At 51.5% G+C, this 19,731-nt stretch overlaps 6 protein-coding genes across 6 annotated transcripts; 3 read left to right on the plus strand and 3 right to left on the minus strand.

The window, feature by feature from the left end:
* Positions 1-127: 127 nt before the first annotated feature.
* SETTUDRAFT_113050 (uncharacterized protein) lies at positions 128-4,420 on the plus strand (the record flags this gene model as incomplete). Its single annotated transcript, XM_008022420.1, has 2 exons — positions 128-3,750; positions 3,828-4,420. 2 exons carry the CDS (start codon positions 128-130, stop codon positions 3,991-3,993), a joined length of 3,789 nt encoding a protein of 1,262 aa, XP_008020611.1. The 3' UTR covers positions 3,994-4,420.
* Positions 4,421-4,673: 253 nt separating this feature from the next.
* On the minus strand, positions 4,674-6,615 carry SETTUDRAFT_162092 (uncharacterized protein). Its single transcript, XM_008022421.1, has 3 exons — positions 6,083-6,615; positions 5,907-6,029; positions 4,674-5,859 (listed from the first exon to the last, which is right to left on the minus strand). The coding sequence occupies exons 1-3, from the start codon at positions 6,539-6,541 to the stop codon at positions 5,035-5,037; spliced, it is 1,407 nt and encodes a 468-aa protein (XP_008020612.1). The 5' UTR covers positions 6,542-6,615; the 3' UTR covers positions 4,674-5,034.
* A 357-nt stretch (positions 6,616-6,972) lies between these two features.
* SETTUDRAFT_162093 (uncharacterized protein) lies at positions 6,973-8,268 on the plus strand. Its single transcript, XM_008022422.1, has 3 exons — positions 6,973-7,090; positions 7,146-7,545; positions 7,611-8,268. The coding sequence occupies exons 1-3, from the start codon at positions 7,058-7,060 to the stop codon at positions 8,195-8,197; spliced, it is 1,020 nt and encodes a 339-aa protein (XP_008020613.1). The 5' UTR covers positions 6,973-7,057; the 3' UTR covers positions 8,198-8,268.
* Positions 8,269-9,398: 1,130 nt separating this feature from the next.
* SETTUDRAFT_40464 (uncharacterized protein) lies at positions 9,399-10,658 on the minus strand (the record flags this gene model as incomplete). Its single annotated transcript, XM_008022077.1, has 2 exons — positions 9,399-10,487; positions 10,620-10,658. The coding sequence occupies 2 exons, from the start codon at positions 10,656-10,658 to the stop codon at positions 9,399-9,401; spliced, it is 1,128 nt and encodes a 375-aa protein (XP_008020268.1).
* Positions 10,659-11,930: 1,272 nt separating this feature from the next.
* SETTUDRAFT_132893 (uncharacterized protein) lies at positions 11,931-13,059 on the minus strand (the record flags this gene model as incomplete). The annotated part of the gene is made up of 3 exons (XM_008022423.1): positions 11,931-12,431; positions 12,477-12,943; positions 12,993-13,059. The coding sequence occupies 3 exons, from the start codon at positions 13,057-13,059 to the stop codon at positions 12,039-12,041; spliced, it is 927 nt and encodes a 308-aa protein (XP_008020614.1). The 3' UTR covers positions 11,931-12,038.
* Positions 13,060-14,275: 1,216 nt separating this feature from the next.
* Positions 14,276-18,617, plus strand: SETTUDRAFT_40466 (glycosyltransferase family 1 protein; the record flags this gene model as incomplete). Its single annotated transcript, XM_008022078.1, has 6 exons — positions 14,276-14,379; positions 14,432-15,241; positions 15,291-15,527; positions 15,574-16,341; positions 16,387-17,092; positions 17,142-18,617. 6 exons carry the CDS (start codon positions 14,276-14,278, stop codon positions 18,615-18,617), a joined length of 4,101 nt encoding a protein of 1,366 aa, XP_008020269.1.
* Between the last annotated feature and the right edge of the window lie 1,114 nt (positions 18,618-19,731).

A 19,731-nucleotide genomic window follows, 5' to 3' on the forward strand; every position in this document is an offset into this window, starting at 1 on the left:
TTTGAGAGGCAGTCGCCGCCGTCTGTCGCATTCAGGGCAGACAAGGACTCCATCCGTCCTCACTCACTACCCACCCTTAACACCCAAACCCCTTCCTCTACCGCGTCTAATACACATAGCCGCGATCATGGCCGAGCCGTACGAGTACGAGGACGGAATGGACGACTACGAGGACGAGGAGGACGACCGCGTTTTGCCCGAAGACTGCTGGGCAGTTATCAGCTCCTTCTTCGACACGAAGGGTCTGGTCTCGCAGCAACTGGATTCATACGACGAATTCACGCGCAACACAATACAAGACATTGTAAAAGAAAACGGAAGCGTGATCCTCGAGCAAAACACGCCCTACAACCCCGACGACGACGACAACCCAATCATCAAGCGCCGCTATGAGATCAAGTTTGGACGTGTCTACCTTGCGCGACCGACACATACTGAAGGCGATGGTACGACTGTACAGCTGTACCCGCACGAGGCGCGTCTGCGCAACCTCACCTACTCCGGTGCCATGTTGGCCGACATCGAAAACCGCATCATGGTCGCTCGTGAGGGACGCGATCCCGAAGGCGATGAGGATGAAGACATGGAGGGTGGCTACACAGGAGGCGCATCTCAGATTCGGTGGGAGCGCGAGGATATGCCCATGGACGACGGCGCTGCGGCGAGAGTTTTCATCGGAAAGCTGCCTGTGATGCTGCGGTCGGAGCTTTGCCACCTGCGAGCCCAATCAGATGCCGACTTGTTCTCGCTGAACGAGTGCCCTTATGACCAGGGTGGCTACTTCGTTATCAACGGTAGTGAGAAGGTGTTGATTGCTCAGGAACGCAGTGCTGCCAACATCGTGCAGGTCTTCCGAAAGAAGCAGGGTCCCATTCCATGGATTGCGGAAATTCGAAGCGCTGTCGAAAAGGGCACACGCCTGATTTCTTCCTTCAACATCAAGTGGGCGGAGAACTCGCTCGCCGGTCCTGGCAAGCGTATTCCCGGTCCGTTCGCGTACGCCACACTTCCGTACATCAAGGCAGATGTGCCAATGGCCATCGTCTTCCGCGCTCTTGGTATTGTTTCCGACGAGGAGATTCTTAGCCACATTGTTTATGACCGTACCGACACACAAATGCTGGAGCTTTTGAAACCCAGTATTGAGGAGGGTTCAGTTGTGCAGGACCGGGAGACTGCCCTCGATTTCATCGCCAAACGTGGTGCCAACTCTGGTACCAAGGACAGGCGTCTCAAATTTGCGAGAGACATTATGCAGCGCGAGTTCCTGCCGCACATTTCCCAAAAGGAAGGTCAGGATACCCGCAAAGCCTACTTTTTCGGTTACATGATCCACCGACTTCTGCAGTGTGTGTTGGGTCGCCGCGACGAGGACGACCGTGACCACTTCGGAAAGAAGCGTCTGGATCTTGCCGGGCCCTTGATCGCCAACTTGTTCCGTATCCTCTTCTTGAAGCTCACCAAGGATGTCTACAAGTACCTCCAGCGGTGCGTTGAGAACAACCAGGACTTCAACGTTCAAATGGCGGTGAAAGCCAGCATCATCACAAACGGCTTGAAGTACTCTCTGGCTACAGGCAACTGGGGTGACCAGAAGAAGGCAGCGTCCGCCAAGGCTGGTGTCTCGCAGGTGTTGAACCGATACACATATGCTTCTACACTATCCCATCTTCGTCGAACAAACACACCTGTTGGACGTGATGGTAAATTGGCTAAGCCGCGCCAGCTTCACAACTCCCACTGGGGTCTCGTCTGCCCTGCCGAGACACCTGAAGGACAGGCTTGTGGTCTGGTCAAGAACTTGTCTCTGATGTGTTACGTCAGTGTTGGTAGCGATGCGTCGCCTATTATTGACTTCATGACGCAACGTAACATGCAACTGCTTGAGGAATACGATCAGAACCAAAACCCCGATGCGACCAAGGTTTTCGTCAACGGTGTTTGGGTTGGTGTGCATTCCAATGCTCAACAACTTGTTACTGTTGTGCAAGAGCTTCGACGAAACGGAACTCTATCTTACGAGATGAGTTTGATTCGTGACATTCGCGACCGAGAGTTCAAGATCTTCACAGATGCTGGCCGTGTCATGAGACCTCTGTTCGTTGTAGAAAACGACATTCGGAAGCCAAACCGAAATCACCTCATCTTCACCAAGGAGATCAGTAACAAACTCAAGGCTGAGCAGCAAGAGACAAGCACACGGCAAGGTTGGAGTCAAGAGGAGGTCGAACAGGCTACCTATGGCTGGAGAGGCCTGATCCAAGATGGTGTCGTCGAATACCTCGATGCCGAGGAAGAAGAGACTGCCATGATAACATTCTCCCCTGAGGACTTGGAAGAATGGCGAGAGATGAAGATGGGCTTACCTGCGGCTGAGCGCTCCACCGAGGGCAAGGACCGTCTCCGCCGTCTTAAGCCCTTGCCAGACCCTCGCATCCATGCCTACACTCACTGCGAAATTCATCCGGCCATGATTCTAGGTATTTGCGCCAGTATCATTCCTTTCCCAGATCACAACCAATCGCCCCGTAACACCTATCAATCTGCTATGGGCAAACAAGCCATGGGTGTTGCCCTTACCAACTTTGCGCTGCGCATGGAGACGATGATGAACGTCCTCTACTACCCCCAGAAACCTTTGGCGACAACTAGGTCAATGGAGTATCTCAAGTTCCGTGAGCTTCCTGCCGGACAGAACGCTATTGTCGCCATTGCCACATATGGTGGTTACAACCAGGAAGATTCCGTCATCATGAACCAGAGTAGTATCGATCGCGGTCTCTTCAGGAGTTTGTTCTACCGCGCGTACACTGAACAAGAGAAGCGAATTGGTGTGAACGTCCTCGAACAGTTTGAGAAGCCCACACGTGCCGACACTCTCCGTTTGAAGGGTGGTACCTATGACAAGCTTGACGATGATGGTGTTGTCGCTCCCGGTGTACGTGTGTCTGGCGATGATATCATCATTGGAAAGACAGCACCTATTGCGGCAGATGCCCAGGAGCTTGGTCAGAAGACTACTCTACACACCAAGCGAGATGTCTCAACGCCTCTTCGAAGCACCGAGAACGGTATTGTCGACCAAGTGCTCTTTACTACCAACACTGAAGGTCTTCGGTTCGTCAAGGTCCGTACCAGGACAACCAAAGTACCACAGATTGGTGACAAGTTTGCTTCTCGTCACGGTCAAAAAGGTACCATTGGTATAACCTACCGACAGGAGGACATGCCTTTCACTCGTGAGGGAGTGACGCCAGACTTGATTATCAACCCTCACGCCATTCCGTCTCGTATGACAATTGCCCATTTGGTCGAGTGTCTGCTGTCCAAGGTTGGTGCCATTACAGGTCAGGAGGGTGACGCCACGCCCTTCACCGACGTCACTGTTGATCAAATCTCGCAGCTGCTGGAAGAGGCTGGCTACCAAAAGCGTGGTTTCGAGATCATGTACAATGGCCACACTGGTAAGAAGCTGCGAACGCAAATCTTCTTAGGCCCGACGTACTACCAGCGTCTGAGGCATATGGTCGACGATAAGATCCACGCTCGTGCCCGTGGACCGCTGCAAATCCTTACCCGCCAGCCTGTGGAGGGTCGTGCTAGGGATGGTGGTCTTCGTTTCGGAGAGATGGAACGTGATTGTATGATTGCTCACGGTGCTGCTGCCTTTTTGAAGGAGCGTCTCTTCACAGTGTCAGATGCGTACACGGTACACGTGTGCGACATTTGCGGTCTGATGAGTCCTATTGCGTAAGTTTTTTTCCCCTTGTTCCACGCCCTGCAATATCACTTTTCTTTTGAACATGTACTAACTACCAAAAACACAGTCAACTCAAGAAAGGCCTCTACGAATGTCGGCCCTGCCACAACAAGACGCGCATCTCCCAAATTCACATTCCCTACGCCGCCAAGCTTCTCTTCCAGGAATTGCTCGCCATGAACATTGCTACGCGCATGTTCACGGACCGCTCGGGTCTCAGTGTGCGTGACTAGTCTGTCTGCCAGTAGGTTAAAAAATCTACAGACTAGAAGAGCCACCACCCCATGCCTCCCTCTCCCTCAATTGATTTGCAAATCCAACTCCACCTCCTCACCTCCCTCGCTCAAAGATTGAAATCTAATGATCGTCTTTGGTGTATATTCCTGCTCTCGAGGCTTGCATCGTTATGACGTTGTTTTTACTTAATGTACTTGGAGGAGTCCTTTTTATCATGTATTCATCTTGATTTTTTTGTTTTTCGCAGAGTATGAAAAAGAAAAATGCGAGAAGAGGAAGGAGAGAGAGAGAGAGAGAGGGAAACAGTGAGGGATTGATTGAATCCAAACGGTACTACCGCGCACATTTCGTGCGCTTGCCCCAAAGCGTTTCTTTTACTCTGAATCAAACTGAATTGGACTAAGTAAATGAAATGAGGGACTCTTTTTTATTTGGGCGTTTTCTTTTCTTTTTGTCTTCTTCTTCTTCGAGAAAACAAGAAAACAAAACAGTCAAAAGGAACTTGACATATGTACAAGTGCAAGCACTGTTTTCAAGACTGTATAAAGGTCCTGCTTTCTGTGTATGTAGATGATTAGTTCAAGAAACAATTGAAAAAAAAAACGAAACCAAATTCAATTAGCACCCGAACATTGCAAACGTGACAGACGTGGAGAAGGGAAGGGAGGGTTCATATGCGGCAACCTTTACATTTATTTGCCTAGTGGTATCATTTGCTGGCTATCATTACACCAAGTCTAGCGCCGTGCCAAATATTACTACAAGCTACCCACTCATCTAACTGTATAGCAGAGTAGAGAGTATAGAGAGAGACCTCATAGACCAACGAGAGCATGTCCATTGTCATCCGACTCGAAAGACCAGTCTTCGTCACTGTCGTAGGCATCTAGTATACCATCCAGGTCACTCCCAAAGTCCTCCTCGGCCATGCGCTTTTCATCTTGCTCATATCGCTCTATGTCTGCAATCTCGCTCTCGGTAAGGGAGTGCTGCGACGCGGGCTTCAGCACTAATAAGATGATTTTTGGAAAAGCATGCTACACTGCGCCGTTGAGCAGGTACTCAATGGCACCCTGGACATTGCCGCCACTCCGCCGTAGTGCTGAGACATTGCGATCAAATTCGTAGAAGCCCATTTCATTGAGTTGTCGTAGTTGTGTTTCGTACACCTCTTCCGGTGGGCGGTTGTCAGCTGGCGGAGGTGAGCCAAAGCCGCCTGCTCCGCCGAATCCCCCCGGACCAAAGAGCGCGGCGAACGGGTTGCCAGCCGGCGGTTGGCCAACGCCACCAGCTGCGGCTCCTGATGCGGGGTCTTGTCCAAAAGCAGCGAATGGATTTGCTCCAGGACCACCCATCATTTGCATCATGTTGCGCATGGCTTCTGGGTTCTGCATCATTCGTTGCGCAGCCTCTGCAATGGGGTTCGGCTGTCCGCCTTGCGCACCGGCACCACCGAACAAATTGGGAAAGGTGCTTGAGGCGTCTTGTGTGTTTTGTGGCGCACCAGTGTTGGCGCCCTGCTGTTGTGGAGGAGCGAATGGGTTCTGACCTCCTGCGAACAGGCTAGCGAATGGGTTGGCTCCGGCTGCAGCGCCTCCACCAAAGGCGGCAAAAGGGTCTGTCGGTGCGGTCGTATTAGGCTGGTTGGGTGTCGCAGTGGTGCCTTGGCTGGCCGCTGTGGAACCTGACTGCGGCGTATTGTCTGTAGCACCAGGAGCTGGGAAGCTAGGCGCAGCACCAGGCCCACGCCCACCCATGTTTCGTTGCATTTGTAGTTGCATGCGCATCATTTCCGGGCTGAACATCATGCGGCGCATTTCGGGGTCTCGCAGCACTTGCTGAAGCATTGGATTGTCGCGGATCTACCATACGTCAGACATGGCCAGTACAGAGCGGGCAGAGTACTCACCATGGGGCTTTGCAACATCATATCGACTACTGCAGGGTTGTTCATGGCCTCGTTTAGCTGTGAGAGAAACATGGGGTTCTCCATCTGCTCGAGCATCGACTCGGTGGTTGGTGGAGGGCCCATCTGGCGTGTGTCAGCATGTCTTCGCCAGGCTGTGGCACTTGGATTCGACTCACGCCTCCGTCTGGGCCAAACATGTCCATTCCAGGCAGGCCATGGAATCCAGCATATCGCGCACCAGTCAGTCCAGCCAGAGGGTTGTTGCCTGTTCCTGCGGCGATGTTGGTGGGCACCTGGGGGGCCGGGGTGGTGCCCGCGCCCGCAGTGCTTGCCGTGCCCTGGCTGGCGGGGTTCTGTCTTGCATTGCTGGCAGCGCCTTTGACAAGATGTATAGTGTGTCCGTCTTTAATCTTGACGCTGGCCAATGTATCTGGGTCCTTGAGCACACGGCCCGAGTATATCAAGCGCTGGCGGTCGACGGGGACGTCTGCATATTCTGGCGTGGCGAGCTTGGCCTTGAGGTCGGCGACTGTGGTGGCGCTGGGCAGGGTGAGGACATGCTTCTGGTCGTTTGCAGCCTTGACGTTGAAGGTGATTTGCGGGTCCTCGGAGGAGGTGGCGGCGTCCTCAGCCATGGCAAGGGTAGCTGTGTGTCGGGCTCTGGTGACGGCACGGGTACAGGCTGGCAAAGAATAAAGCGTCTAGGGCGAGGGTGGGTGTGCTAGGGAGAAGAACAGGTGGTGGTCGACTTGGGTGGAGAGGCTGTGGGTAGCTTTGGATTCAATTGGAAGGCGGTAGAACGTCACTGGACCCCCGCCACACCCTGCCGTCATTAGCGCGTCTCGCTGCATGCGGCGCGGCTGCCGCTGCTGACTAAGCGGCAAGTCCCACGCCAACGCCAACGCCAGAGCCGGACATGGGCCGGGGCGGAGAGCTTGCCCCAGAGCCGAGGCATCTTTCGCGTGGAGAAGAACGTCCGGCCTGTCGCGCCGACTACAATGGACCGTTTCGCTCTTTTACTCCCACAACCCTCCGTCCAGCCTCTGCCGCCTCCAGATTGACGCTTGTTTTCTGTGTCCAAGTCCTTATACTCCATTCACACCTACAAACACTACGTCATCCCCATTAGCATCGCCGTCCGCCCCCCAAACATGAAGGGTATCCAGATCAAGGAATATGTCAATGTAGCTACTACCATTATTTTCTCTTCTCTCGCGTCATTCCGCTAACAGTCGCAAGGGCCCAGACGACCTCAAGGTCATCGACCTCCCCACGCCAGAACCCAAATCCAACGAGTACCTAGTTGCGATTCGTGCCTCGGCAACAAACTTCTTCGACCTCCTCCAAATTAGGGGCAAGTACCAGCACCAGCCCGCCTTCCCATGGATAGCCGGCTCCGAGTTCTCGGGTGTCGTTCTCAAGGCACCTACCTCCCTGCCTGGAGGCAAGACTCCCAAGTTCAAAGAGGGTGACAAGGTCTTTGGCGCGAACCAGGGTGCATATGGGACACATATTGTGTGCACGGAAGATAAGCTGAAAGGTGTTCCTGAGGCCTGGAGCTTCGAAGATGCGGCTGGTCTCTTTGTTACGGCCCCGACGAGTTATGCTGGGCTGGTTGTGAGGGCTGGCATCAAGAAGGGTATGTGTCTTTCATGTCTTTGCGATTGGATCCCTGGACCCGTTTCAAAGCTAACGTACCTCTAGGCGACTGGGTCCTTGTACATGCTGCAGCTGGCGGCGTTGGTCTAGCCGCCGTTCAAATCGCAAAAGCTTTCGGCGCAACCGTCGTTGCTACAGCTGGTACCCCCCACAAACTCGATGTCGCGCGGTCATTTGGCGCCGACTACGCCGTTTCCTACCGTGATGCCGATTGGCCGGAGCAAGTCAAGAAGCTCACGCCCAAGGGCCGTGGCGTAGATATTGTATATGACCCCGTCGGCCTCATTGCCCAGTCCATGAAGTGTACCGCCTGGAATGGACGCCTGCTCGTCATTGGCTTTGCAGCAGGTGACATTGAGAAGATGGCCACCAACCGCATTCTGCTGAAGAATGTCAGCGTCGTGGGACTGCACTGGGGAGCCTACGCTGTTAATGAACCTGAAATGCAAGACAAGGTCTGGGATGGAATCTTCAAGCTGATCCAGGAGGGCAAGTACAGAGGAACTGTTTTCACAGACCAGGAGTACGTGGGCTTGGACAGCGTGCCTACTGCACTCAAGGCTCTTGGCGGCAGGAACAGCTGGGGAAAAGTCGTTGTCAAAGTGCCCCAGGAGGGCACAAGTAAGATGTGAGATGTTCTACCCAATTAGTGAATCAACCATAACCGAAGAGCGTTAAAAAAAACAAAATACATACATTCAACCAACCACCCAACCCCCCAAAAAATTCCTCGCAACACTAACCTACCCTCTTTCTAACAAACCGTACAATTCTGACTTCGTAGTCCTTACACCGATCATACCACGACGCATTCTTGGGCAGCCTCAACCCAGCAACACCCTGGCTCCACCTCTTCTCCACAACCTGTCCATCCCAAACCAGCGAATCCCCACTACCATCGAACCTCCATGTCCTCGCACACTCAACTACAGCATCCAGCTGCGCCTCCTTCACCTTGAACGTCTCCAGCACCAACCTTGGTGATGGATCCTCATTGCTTTGCTGTTTAATTTGAGTTTTTTTTCAATTGAGAGTGACATTTGGGCATTCCATGAATTTATGTATGGGGCGGGGTGTAGGTAAAATTAAGCATCGAGCTAGCGTGCTGTTGCCTTGTGCTCGAGGCTACCCTGGGCATAGTTCCAGGCCTCCCTTCTGTATTAGCAACAATGCCTGTACCATTAAGCCTTCCCCATGTTCATTTGTTCTCCGTGACGTTCTTGATATGTGCAACCCCAATAATTTAAAGTGAAGTTGGTCGGTGCGCTTGGCGCTTGAGAATGCTGCCTAAGTCTCTGCTAGCTGTTCTAACAAGGCAACTCACCTCCTGGTAGTATTGTCAGCACACGTCCAAGATTCTTCCAACATAAAAGCTAGCACTTCACAACATGGAGAAAAATCTGCATGCTTTAGCGGTCCGGCGTCGATTCTTGGAACATAGCCTTTGGCAATAAGGCGGGGCTGTCGTTGGTTGCATATGCGTAAGTTGGAAACAATGTAGCTTGCGAACAATCTCCGTTCTTGATGCGCTTGCTCACGACTATATATCTGCTATGTGATTGGGCTAATACGAAGCACCTGGGTTCGAGGAATGACCAGTGTTGTGACCAGTCAGCAAACCACTCCTAAACGCGCTGGTGCTGGTCTTGGCAAAAGAGCATCCTGGAGTGCTGGTGACTTGCTGCTGTCCTGGCTGAATCAATACCGAGACGGAAAAGCAGATGGGAGACATGGCGGCTGGGCAACGGTAATGAAACGCGAACTGCCAGTGAAATAATACCTGATGTATTGAATTTAATCAAAATTTTCGCAATTCTCAACCCAAAGAAAGGTTCAATCCAGAAACCACATAGGCACCTCGGGTCCCCAAACAGCCAAACTTTCGTCTCCCGCTTCGCCCCATCCTACCGGCGTGTCCTCGTTCACTAGATCCCCATCTGCATAATGCTCAATCATATTACCTGTTGTATCCCACCAGTAGTCGAACAACTGGCTTCCCAAGATATGCCTGCCCACACCCCAGACGCTCTTGTACCCCTTCTGCGCCAACCACTCATGCCCCAGATTCTGCGTGTCGAAGTCGTGCACCTCGAAGCTGCAATGATGCACATGTGACGTTGGATTCGACGATAGGAAAATGGTATGGTGGTCTGTGTATCCAGGGCCTAGATCGAGGTGCGCAAATATTGCCACGTCCTTTTGCTGTGGAGATGACGGAGAAGAAGTGTCATCTGACGAGGTGTTTGTGGGGACATATAGGAAGTCGGTGGGTACAATGTTGAATGTTCGGGTGTACCATTGCATTTCCTCCTGGAAGTTCTGCACGCAAAGACCATAATGACCTAGTTTGTGCACGGCCGCCGGACCGGGCTTGAAGCGCTGGAACCGCGCAACCCGTGGTTTTTCGTGCTCATAGTTTGTGGTTAGAATCTCTGGAAAAGGTCCGGGTTCGCGCTTGGTTTGTCCGTGGATCAGGTTGATCGGGAAACCTTCGGGGTCGTGCAAGGTGACCATGAAGCCCCCGCCGGGAGCATCGGTCAACTCTTGAATTGGACTTGCGCCTGGGACTTTGGAGGCTTTCTCGAGCTCGGCATAGCTTTCAACTTCGAAGCAACCCCCCAGAAACTTCTTCTCGCCTTGCTGCGCGTAGTAGACGTACTGGTCGTCGCCGTAGCCCTTGAACCATTTCTTGCCCTCTGATTTCTGCGCTACGCTCATGCCAAAGTCGCGCAGGAACTGGGTGATTTCATCCATATCTGGGTGCTGGTAGCGCATGTGCACGAGCTTGGTGAGTTTGATCTGTGCGCTGCGGTCAATGTTGTTTTCTTGTTGCCATTGTCGCAAGGGTTTGCAGGGCTTCGGAATAGCGGCCGATTGATGCACAGAAGATCCACGGTTTGGCGACACTTCGCGACTGGGGTTCTAAGCATGCGATTAGCATACCCTCTGCATGGCGGTGCATACACGCTCGATGGGAATTGGCTGTGACTTTGTGCATTTTGACGGAGCATGCGGATGGGGAAGGCTGGATGTGGGGCCGTTGCATGTACATACTGCCGGGGTGATTTTGTCGTTTAGTTCGTCGAAAGCCATGGTGGAGGATATTCGTTCTTCTTGCTCACTTGATAGGTCTCTATTTCGCAGAAAACGAAGAGAAAATCAGGAGTTGGCTTGATCACTGCCCAGCGGCACTTGAAGTAGCTCCTGGCTTTCTCCATGTGGGGAAGTAAGGTGGGCGTCAGGCCGATGTGGGGTCCCGACACTGTAGTACTTGTGGTTAGCGCGATGACTGTGGCTACTAGCCGATGAAAATAGGGCTCTAAGACTAGACTATAGTTGCAGTTTGGGCAAGGGGAATACTGATACTCATTGGACAGAAATTCCTGATACCGTAGCCTGTTTTCGGAAAATAGCAGTAGGTAGCAGTCTTTGGAGCCACTTAGCTCCCCACTTGATCATGCATGAAAAACCACTGTGTGTGATTATAATATGCAGCTAAAGCTGCCATGATGTAGAATCCGAGCGAACGAGATATGCAAGCGACATGCAGAGAAGCTAGATGCATATGTATGTACGTTGCTATAATATATGGAGAGAGGTGTGGAGACACCGAGCACGACTGCCATGTGCATAGTTGAAGTACGGACCTAATCTGCAGGGACGGAAGAGGTGTAATAGGGTCTCACTTGCGCAAATTCTTGTGAGCTCGAAGCCTATATAGTATGGTATTCTGTTCTTGTCAGAGAATCATCCATCTTTAATTCAGTCTTCTATTACCAACCACTTCCATCACGAGCAAACCATGCAGCTCTCAATTGTCCGCGCAATCGTAGCACTCCTCCCAGCGGTGGCCCTGTCCTCTCCCATCAACAGCACCAGAGACCCTGACAACTTCCAAACCGGCTCATGGGGGGTTGGCCACGACAGTTGTCCCCCTTTCTGGACCGTAGCTGGTGATCATTGCTTTCACGGAAATAAGCCCGCGGACCCCCGCAGCTGCTCCTGGTATCATCAAGGCGACATTGTCAGTCTCCTGCTACTTTTTGACTTTTCTCGCAGTTTCGAACAGTGCAAAAATAAGCTAACATGTAATTCAATAGCATGCCTGCATTGGTGGCAGATGGACAGTTGAGCGTACCTGTCCCCTCGGGCTGCAATGCAAGTGCACAGACAGGAATGATTTGAAGTGCGGTGGGGAGTAGTTTAAGTCGAGGGGTTGGTTGGATTAGACTGTACTTGAAACTGGAGAGTAGACAGGGGTCCTGGCCGGCGATGGGGTTATACTGGTAATCTGTCGGTCTGGATAGAAGAGAGGCGTTATCACATTACGCGGTGAAATAGAAATGCAGTATATCAAGTCGATGCGACTGGCTTCATTTCGTGACCAACAACTTGCTATCGATCACTTTACCATACTGTACATGGCTCAGCTTCAAGTCTAGGGCAGCTCCACGCCCAATCTTACAAATAAGCTTATAGCTCAACGGTCTCTTGTTCCCCAGAGGCGTGTTTGCTCCCCTCGACAAGTTTATTAAGCCATGTGCCCAGTCTGAGCGCAGCTTTGCTGATCTGCAATTCAACAATAGTGATAGCGCCCGCTGCGTACCCATCTGTTGCAAGATCAGTGTCATTTTGCACGCGACTGTACACGTAGGCACAGTCCCAGCGATTGCTCTCTTTCGCCCAGCTTGTGGCACACTCCTCTGGAGTAGAAGGTTCCACGCAAGAAAGCCACATGTACGGCGCCGAGTAAAACGCATCTTTGCGGATGCGTGAAACGAGGCCAGTAAAAAACCCATCGATTGATTGGTTGGAAAAGGGCTCACTGACATTTGCCGCATAATAAGGCAGATAGCCGTCCCAGACCTGTATCAATGAGCCTATATTCTACAAGCGTAAAGTATGACTTACAGCATGAAGTTGGGTTGAGACGTTTCCGAACACTACCTTGTAAGTGTTACCACCCACGGCTCGCCCACTCGAATGCAGGGGCTGGTGGATGTCTCCAAAGAAATGTGCTACCCATTTCAGAGCATAAGAGCAGGTCAAATTGGTTCCCCCTGTCAGATGGCCACTTTGAACTTGGTGGATGCATTCGCGTAGAATACTCGTCTGGTTCGCGATGGCACTCACCACGCATCCACCCTTGGCACAGTCGTGGGTGTAGTCCAAGTGACAGGACTCTGGCGGGCTATCGTGCGTGTCTATCCAGTGCCATTGATAGGAGAAATGGCCCTCGTGGGTGTGTGCATAAGCGTCTGCCCATGCTGCTGAGCGCCCAACAGAGCCGTTGTACTTTGGCTCCAGGATCTCGGCCAAGACGGAGGTTGTTTCTGGTGTAAAAAAGGTCTCGGCCATGAAGCCAATCTGGTTGTGAACTGGCTTGACTCAGTAGGAATGCATGCCGTACATGACGCCGCGACCTACCATCTGTATTCCATGCTGTAGCTGGAGCCAGGAGCGTCGCTAGCGCCCAGACACTTTTGACAAACATGTCGCCTGAATGACAGCAGAGATTCTGTTGGGTAGGGGTTGGTGCAAAGTGGATATCTGGTTCGGGGAGAACGTGCACCCCTTGTAAGGTCCTAAGGTGGTTATGATCAGGGTCAGGATAGCTGGGAAGCGCGGCGGCCGAGATCAGGGTCTGAGGCTATGGCTATAGTAAGCCGAGATGGAGTTGAGGATGAGATGAGTGTGTTCCTCGTTCCTCGTTCGGCGCCTACGTCGACGCGTGACGCCCAGCCATGACGCGCCAGTAGTCTCATGAATGCAGGGTCGTGGTGCTAGTCCCAGAGTAGTAAGGTCCAGTGCGGGAGCTCCGCCTCCACCCTGTCGCTCAGAACATACACTTACTTACGTGCATGGCATGACATCTAACCAAAAGTCCAACTCTGCCGCCAAACCTTCATGGCCTTGTTATGTCTCTATTCATATGACTTTGTTCCGCTCGACCCAGCGTGCACATTACTTGGCATTACATGAGAGATTCTATGCCGCCTTTGGTGCTACAGCGTATGCGGGTACTGTTGCATGTCTTCCTTTCAACAGTAGCTTTTGCAAGACTGTATATCCAGTCAGGGAATCTGTATTAGCAAAGGCGAGAGAGTATGTGTTTTGAGAGGCAGCACACTCTCCTTGCACAATCTGTCGCTACACAGAGGTGCTTGTCCTGACACGACCAGTTACATTGATGGTACATACAAAGCATACAAGAAATGGGATTGGTCGGGTCGGGTCTATATTTAGCCAATGTCAAGACCAATTTGCAAATGCTACATTTACCCGCTGTCCGTTATGAATGGGAGACGATCTTGTCTGCTGATATCCAAGTGCGGCATGTCAGCCGGAAGAGGCTATGTATTACTGCCAAGGTTGCCGAGACATGCGGGCCCTAATTGTAATCGACCGAGACGCAAGGTCATGGTGCCAGTGCTGTCACTGTTCAGGTATACATGGCGCAAGGCTAGGTAGAGAGAGATGACGAAGCCCCGCTGGCGGCCTTGCAAACCTTGCCGCCGCGCCTCAACACAGCCACAGCCAATCACACACCGATTTCCCCGAAACTCCGTGTCATAGCGGGCATAGGCTGTTCATGCCTGGGTTAGAGCCTCCCTATCTTCCCAAATCCTGTCAGCTGCAATCACTTTTCCCCCTTCAGTTGTGTCCTTTCGTTCCCATGATACCCTTTTGCCGAGCTTTGTAATAACGACATGTCGAGTTCAACAGGCCCCACCAGGGACAATGACATCACTCACGACAATGCCCCACCACCGCAGCAGCCCCCAGGATACGCGCAACAATCTATACAGTCGTCGTGAGCATCTTGAACCCGAAAATAAACTAAGACATGCTGATGCTGCCGAAAGCGAGGCCTCAACCTCTAGGCATCACTTGAATGACGCACAAACTCACAATGTAGAGTCGCCGACCGAAGAGCTGCCTCCTCCCGCATACAGCGAGCCCCCAGGCCAGGTCGAGAACGAAGAGCTTGGTACCAACGCCATTGTCGCCGACGATGGACGTGTCAACATTCGCATAGACCAGAAAAGCCGTGCACTTTCGCAACTCATCCTCCCACAGATCCAACGACAACTCACACATGCGCAAGAAGATCCTGAGCCTGCTCCACCCTACGTACCAGAGTTTCTTGGTGGAGCGCCAGGGCAACAACCTCCGCCCCCGCTCAACCTGGTTATACAGGTTGTGGGTTCTCGTGGTGATGTGCAGCCTTTCGTCGCATTGGGTAAGGTGCTGAAAGAGACCTACGGTCACCGCGTACGGTTAGCCACACATCCGACGTTCAAGGACTTTGTCATCGAAAATGGACTCGAGTTTTTCAGTATCGGCGGAGACCCGGCGGAGCTCATGGCCTTTATGGTGAAGAACCCTGGTTTGATGCCAGGTTTTGAAACACTGCGCAGTGGTGATATTGGCAAGAGGAGGAGAGGGATCGCAGAGATCCTCGTTGGAACATGGAGATCTTGCATAGAGACCGGCAATGGTCTCGGTGTGGATCCTCTGAAACAGACAGTAGAAGAGTGGATGGGCATAGAGGATCAACTGCCAGAGCAGCTTCGGAAGCCTTTTGTTGCCGATGCAATCATTGCAAACCCCCCGAGCTTCGGACACATACACTGTGCTGAGAAACTAGGCATACCACTCCACATGATGTTCACGTAGGTGCAAGAAGGTGTCTCTTGTGCGCATATACTGAACCGGAAACAGCATGCCATGGTCGCCTACGCAACAGTTCCCACACCCACTCGCGAACATTCAGTCCACCAACGCAGATCCTACAATTACGAATTACATGTCGTATCTAATGGTTGATTTGCTGACCTGGCAAGGCTTAGGAGATGTCATCAACAGGTTCCGTAAAGATAGCCTTTGCTTGGATCCAATCAGTGGTGTATGGGCGCCAGCCATGCTTGCACGACTCAGAATCCCCTTTACATACTGCTGGTAAGTCCAACAAGCCCCGTATAAAATTAATGCTCACGACAAGCAGGTCACCAGCACTGATCCCAAAACCAAAAGATTGGACTCATCACATCTCTATTGCAGGCTTCTACTTTCTCAATCTCGCTTCGAATTACACACCGGATCCGGATCTGGCAGCGTTCCTGGATGCGGGAGAGCCCCCTGTCTATATTGGATTCGGCTCAATCGTAGTGGATGATCCAAACGCAATGACTAACTTGATATTTGAAGCTGTCAAGATCACCGGCAAACGCGCACTAGTATCCAAAGGCTGGGGTGGGCTTGGAGCAGACGATATCGGCAAGCCTGACGGTGTATTTATGCTTGGCAACTGCCCGCACGATTGGCTGTTCAAACGCGTCTCGGCAGTTGTTCATCATGGTGGCGCCGGAACTACCGCAGCTGGTATCGCTACTGGAAAGCCTACAGTTGTTGTGCCATTCTTTGGAGACCAACCTTTCTGGGGAGCTATGGTAGCCCGCGCTGGTGCTGGACCTAACCCTATCCCGTACAAGGAACTTACCGCAGATAAACTTGCAGGAGCTATCAATGAAGCCCTCAAGCCAGAATCGCTTGAAAGGGCACAAGAACTCAGTGACAAGATCAAACAAGAGAACGGAACACAGAGTGGCGCACAATCTTTCCATCAAATGCTCAACTACGACGACATGCGATGCGCAATTATGCCGGATAGGCCTGCGGTCTGGAGGCTGAAGCGCACGAATGTGAGGTTGAGTGCGCAAGCAGCTACTGTACTTGCTCAACAGGGTGAAGTAAATTTCTCCGAGATGAAGCTGTAAGTACTTTCGTATGTAAATGCGATATCGGCTAACAGTCCCAGCTTCCGTCCTCGCGAATACGTTCCCGACGAAGGCCCTTGGGACCCAGTGTCTGGCGGAGCGAGCGCGATTATGGGAACAGCCACCTCGGTAATGATGGGTGTTGCTGATATGCCTATTCAGACCCTCAAGCTCTTGCATATCCACCCTGATGCCAAGTCGAAGAAGGGCAAGCAAAAGGCACGAGGAAATGAATCCTCTTCCCAAGGGGAAAGTAGCAATAGCCCGACAGCGACAAACAGTGCCACAAATGTCGCTGCACATTCAGATCGAAGCAAAGCTACATCGCCTACGGCTGCCGATGCCATTGCAGATTTGGTCCGTATCCAAGCTGGGAACCCAGCAGTTACAACACCAGATTCGCCTGGTACGCCTTCTCACAGATCGACTTTCATGTCTCAGGCACTTTCCGAATCTACTCAACGTTCGCGTTCGGGTTCCAGAGACCGTACTTGCTCAAACTCGGCATCTCGGTCGACGACAGCTTCAAACATTGGACAAAAACCTGATATGGCAGGAAACGTTGATTCTGCCGTAAACACCGGAAAAGGACTGGCCCGAATTATCAGTGCTGGCTTCAAGTCGCCCATGGACTTTTCGCTAAACGTTGCCAAAGGATTTCACAACGTACCCAAGCTCTACGGAGCAGAGGTGCGGCAGGTTGACAAAGTCACTGACTTTCAAAGCGGCATGCGTACAGCTGCCAAGGTACTTAAGCCATGACCTCAAGCGTTTGCACTCTGCTGACATGTGTAAGCAATTTGGTTTAGGGTTTTATGATGGCATCACAGGTATGGTAACAGACCCGTACAAGGGGGCTAAGAAAGAAGGGGGTGTTGGATTCGTCAAGGGCGTTGGCCGTGGAATTGTGAGCTTGCCCTTCCGTATCATGGGTGGTGCATGGGCGGTTCCTGGTTATGCAATGAAAGGGCTCTATCAAGAAATGGCCAAGAACAAGGGGCAAAATGTCGAAAACTACATTATTGCTGCCCGAATTGCACAGGGCTATGAAGAAGCCGCGGTAGCTCCCCAGGAGGAGCGAGAGGAGATTGTCAAGAGATGGCGTAACATGAAAGGCAGCATCAAGAAGAAGAAGAATGTTGGAGCCGAGAGCATAGATTCGCTGCATGCGCTGGTACAACAGAAGAGAGAGAGGAAAAACGAGCGCCTAGCCAGACTCAACTCGCATGCCAATGCGACAGGTGGCCAGCCGTTAGTTCAGGATAACCCGGCTCAGCAAGACAACTTGGTGAGCGTAGATCCCGCTCCACAAGGACCTGAGGTAGAGCCGGAAATCCGGTCTACGATTCCCAGTTGGCGGCAACAGGAAGCGGAAAGAGTGCGCGCTCTACGACGCCAGGAAACTCCTACTACCGGAAGCAATACAAGCGCTGCATCTCAACCGACGCAAGCCGAACTCGAAGCGCAACTCAGGGCTGAAGAAGAGGAAGACCAACGCGAATTGGAACGAGCAATTACTGCCTCGGTCGCTGAAGCCTCTCGCGGCAATCCTGAAGAAGACGAACTCATCGCCTCAGCCATACGCGCCTCAATCACTGAACTTGAGCGCGCCGACGCCAGCACCCAGCAAGACGACGAGGAAGCGCTTCACCGCGCCATGGTGGCCAGCATGTCCGAAGCCGGGCGAACAAACGTCACAGAAGAAGAGCAAAAAGCGCTTGAAGAAACGCTCCGAAGAAGTCTTCTTGAAACGCGAACGCGCCGCCGACGTGGCAGCGGCTCGGAATGGGATTCAGACAACACTGATAACACGGAGGAGGATGAGGAATACCAGCGCATCATCGCAGAGTCCAAGGAATTAGCGCATCTCCATGCAAGCCACCCCGATGACTATGCTCAACAGCAGCAGCAGAGCAGCGCAGCCACTACGCCAACCAAGACCCCAGGCTCCGCCGCATGGGACACACAAAGCACGCGCATGGGCAGCGTGACAACAGGCGGGGAACCGAGTCCAGCATCTAATATCCCAACCAGCGAGCATGACAGCGGTGTACTCCGTCACGACGAAAAACACGACGACGACGACGACGACGAGCAGATGAAGCGCGTGCTGTGGGAGAGCCAGCAAGCCGAGCGCGAGCGCGTGCAGAATCTCGAGCGCCAGAGGACCGAGGAGGAAGTTGTCCTCGAGTATGTGCGGAAACAGAGTTTACTGGAAGAAGAACACAGGCGCAAGATGATGGAGACGAGGGCAGGGGGTCCGTCGGCATAAGTGCTGGTTGAATGCGTGCGTGCATATCTTTGTCCCACATGCTGGTCATGTAGTGATACCCTGGTTTGATATGATATCATCTACGTGTACTTATACCTTTTTTTTCTTTTTCAAAAATAAAATAAACAATCAACTTGAATGAATGGTTTTCAGTCACAGATATACTCACATATCTTGTGTGTGTGTGTGTGTGTGGTTCTTGAGGTATTTTTTTTGGCGTGCAAAATTAGCATCCATGTAACGTGGTTCACAAGTGAGTCGCTAACCCAAGCGAGTCGCTAACGCCCCACCACTACATCTGCATTAACACGTTATTATAGTTTTTTATTATAGTTAATAAACTATTATAATACACTAAATTAATTATCAGAATTACGACTATTACTTACACTATCTATCTTAACTACGCAAGTATAAGCGTTATATCTAGTCTGCTTGCAACGCCTACACTACTACTCTCCTTACACCCTCTTTAACGCACTCTTATTATTACTATAACTACTACCTACCTATTTAGCTAATACTTCTTATACTTTACCTATAGTAAGAGTCTCTTCTATCTATATATATCGCCGCTTGTAGCTTTTACGCTTATTTAACTTATTAAAAGCTACTTAAAGCTAACTTATTTCCTCTATTATAAGCGTTATTTTATATGCTATTTAGTAGGCCTTTTTACTTAGCTACGTAATCTACTTAGTAAGTAAATTAGTAGAAGACCTATAGCGTTTTCTTACGCTCTCTTAAATAAGACTAATTTAAGACTTAACTTTGCGCGCGTTGCGTAGTGTCTACGCCTACTAGGTAGCTACCTATTATAGTAATTATACAAGTGTCTGCACTACTATATTAAGCTTAGATAGCATAGCCTATAGGTTATGTAGGACTAGACTAGCGCCTTTAAAGCTAGCTTAGATATTCTCTTTTGTAATAGACTACTTAAAAGCAGTCTTAAAGGCTAGTAGGAAGGTCTCTTTACTAATATAGTAAGTGTATTATTGTTCCATTAGAGTCTAGTGAGCTCGAGGCTATGTAAGACTTTGGCCGAGGCCGTTCTAACTAGATTTATTTACAAATACGAGTTTGTGCTTGAAGTGTGTCTGTGGTGCTTCGG

The sequence above is a fragment of the Exserohilum turcica genome, assembly GCF_000359705.1.
Source record: "Exserohilum turcica Et28A unplaced genomic scaffold SETTUscaffold_1, whole genome shotgun sequence".
Classification (NCBI taxonomy): Eukaryota; Fungi; Ascomycota; class Dothideomycetes; order Pleosporales; family Pleosporaceae; genus Exserohilum; species Exserohilum turcicum.

What these genes read in the sequence shown, in the direction of transcription:
- SETTUDRAFT_162093 (XM_008022422.1), top strand. Translation starts at nt 7,058, where the DNA reads ATGAAGGGTATCCAGATCAAGGAATATGTCAAT. An exon ending in AGATCAAGGAATATGTCAAT is followed by an intron (nt 7,091 to 7,145) that starts GTAGCTACTACC and finishes AACAGTCGCAAG; the next exon opens with GGCCCAGACGACCTCAAGGT. An exon ending in GAGGGCTGGCATCAAGAAGG is followed by an intron (nt 7,546 to 7,610) that starts GTATGTGTCTTT and finishes ACGTACCTCTAG; the next exon opens with GCGACTGGGTCCTTGTACAT.
- SETTUDRAFT_162092 (XM_008022421.1), bottom strand. Translation starts at nt 6,541, where the DNA reads ATGGCTGAGGACGCCGCCACCTCCTCCGAGGACCCGCAAATCACCTTC. An exon ending in TGTTTGGCCCAGACGGAGGC is followed by an intron (nt 6,030 to 6,082) that starts GTGAGTCGAATC and finishes GACACACGCCAG; the next exon opens with ATGGGCCCTCCACCAACCAC. An exon ending in TGATGTTGCAAAGCCCCATG is followed by an intron (nt 5,860 to 5,906) that starts GTGAGTACTCTG and finishes GACGTATGGTAG; the next exon opens with ATCCGCGACAATCCAATGCT.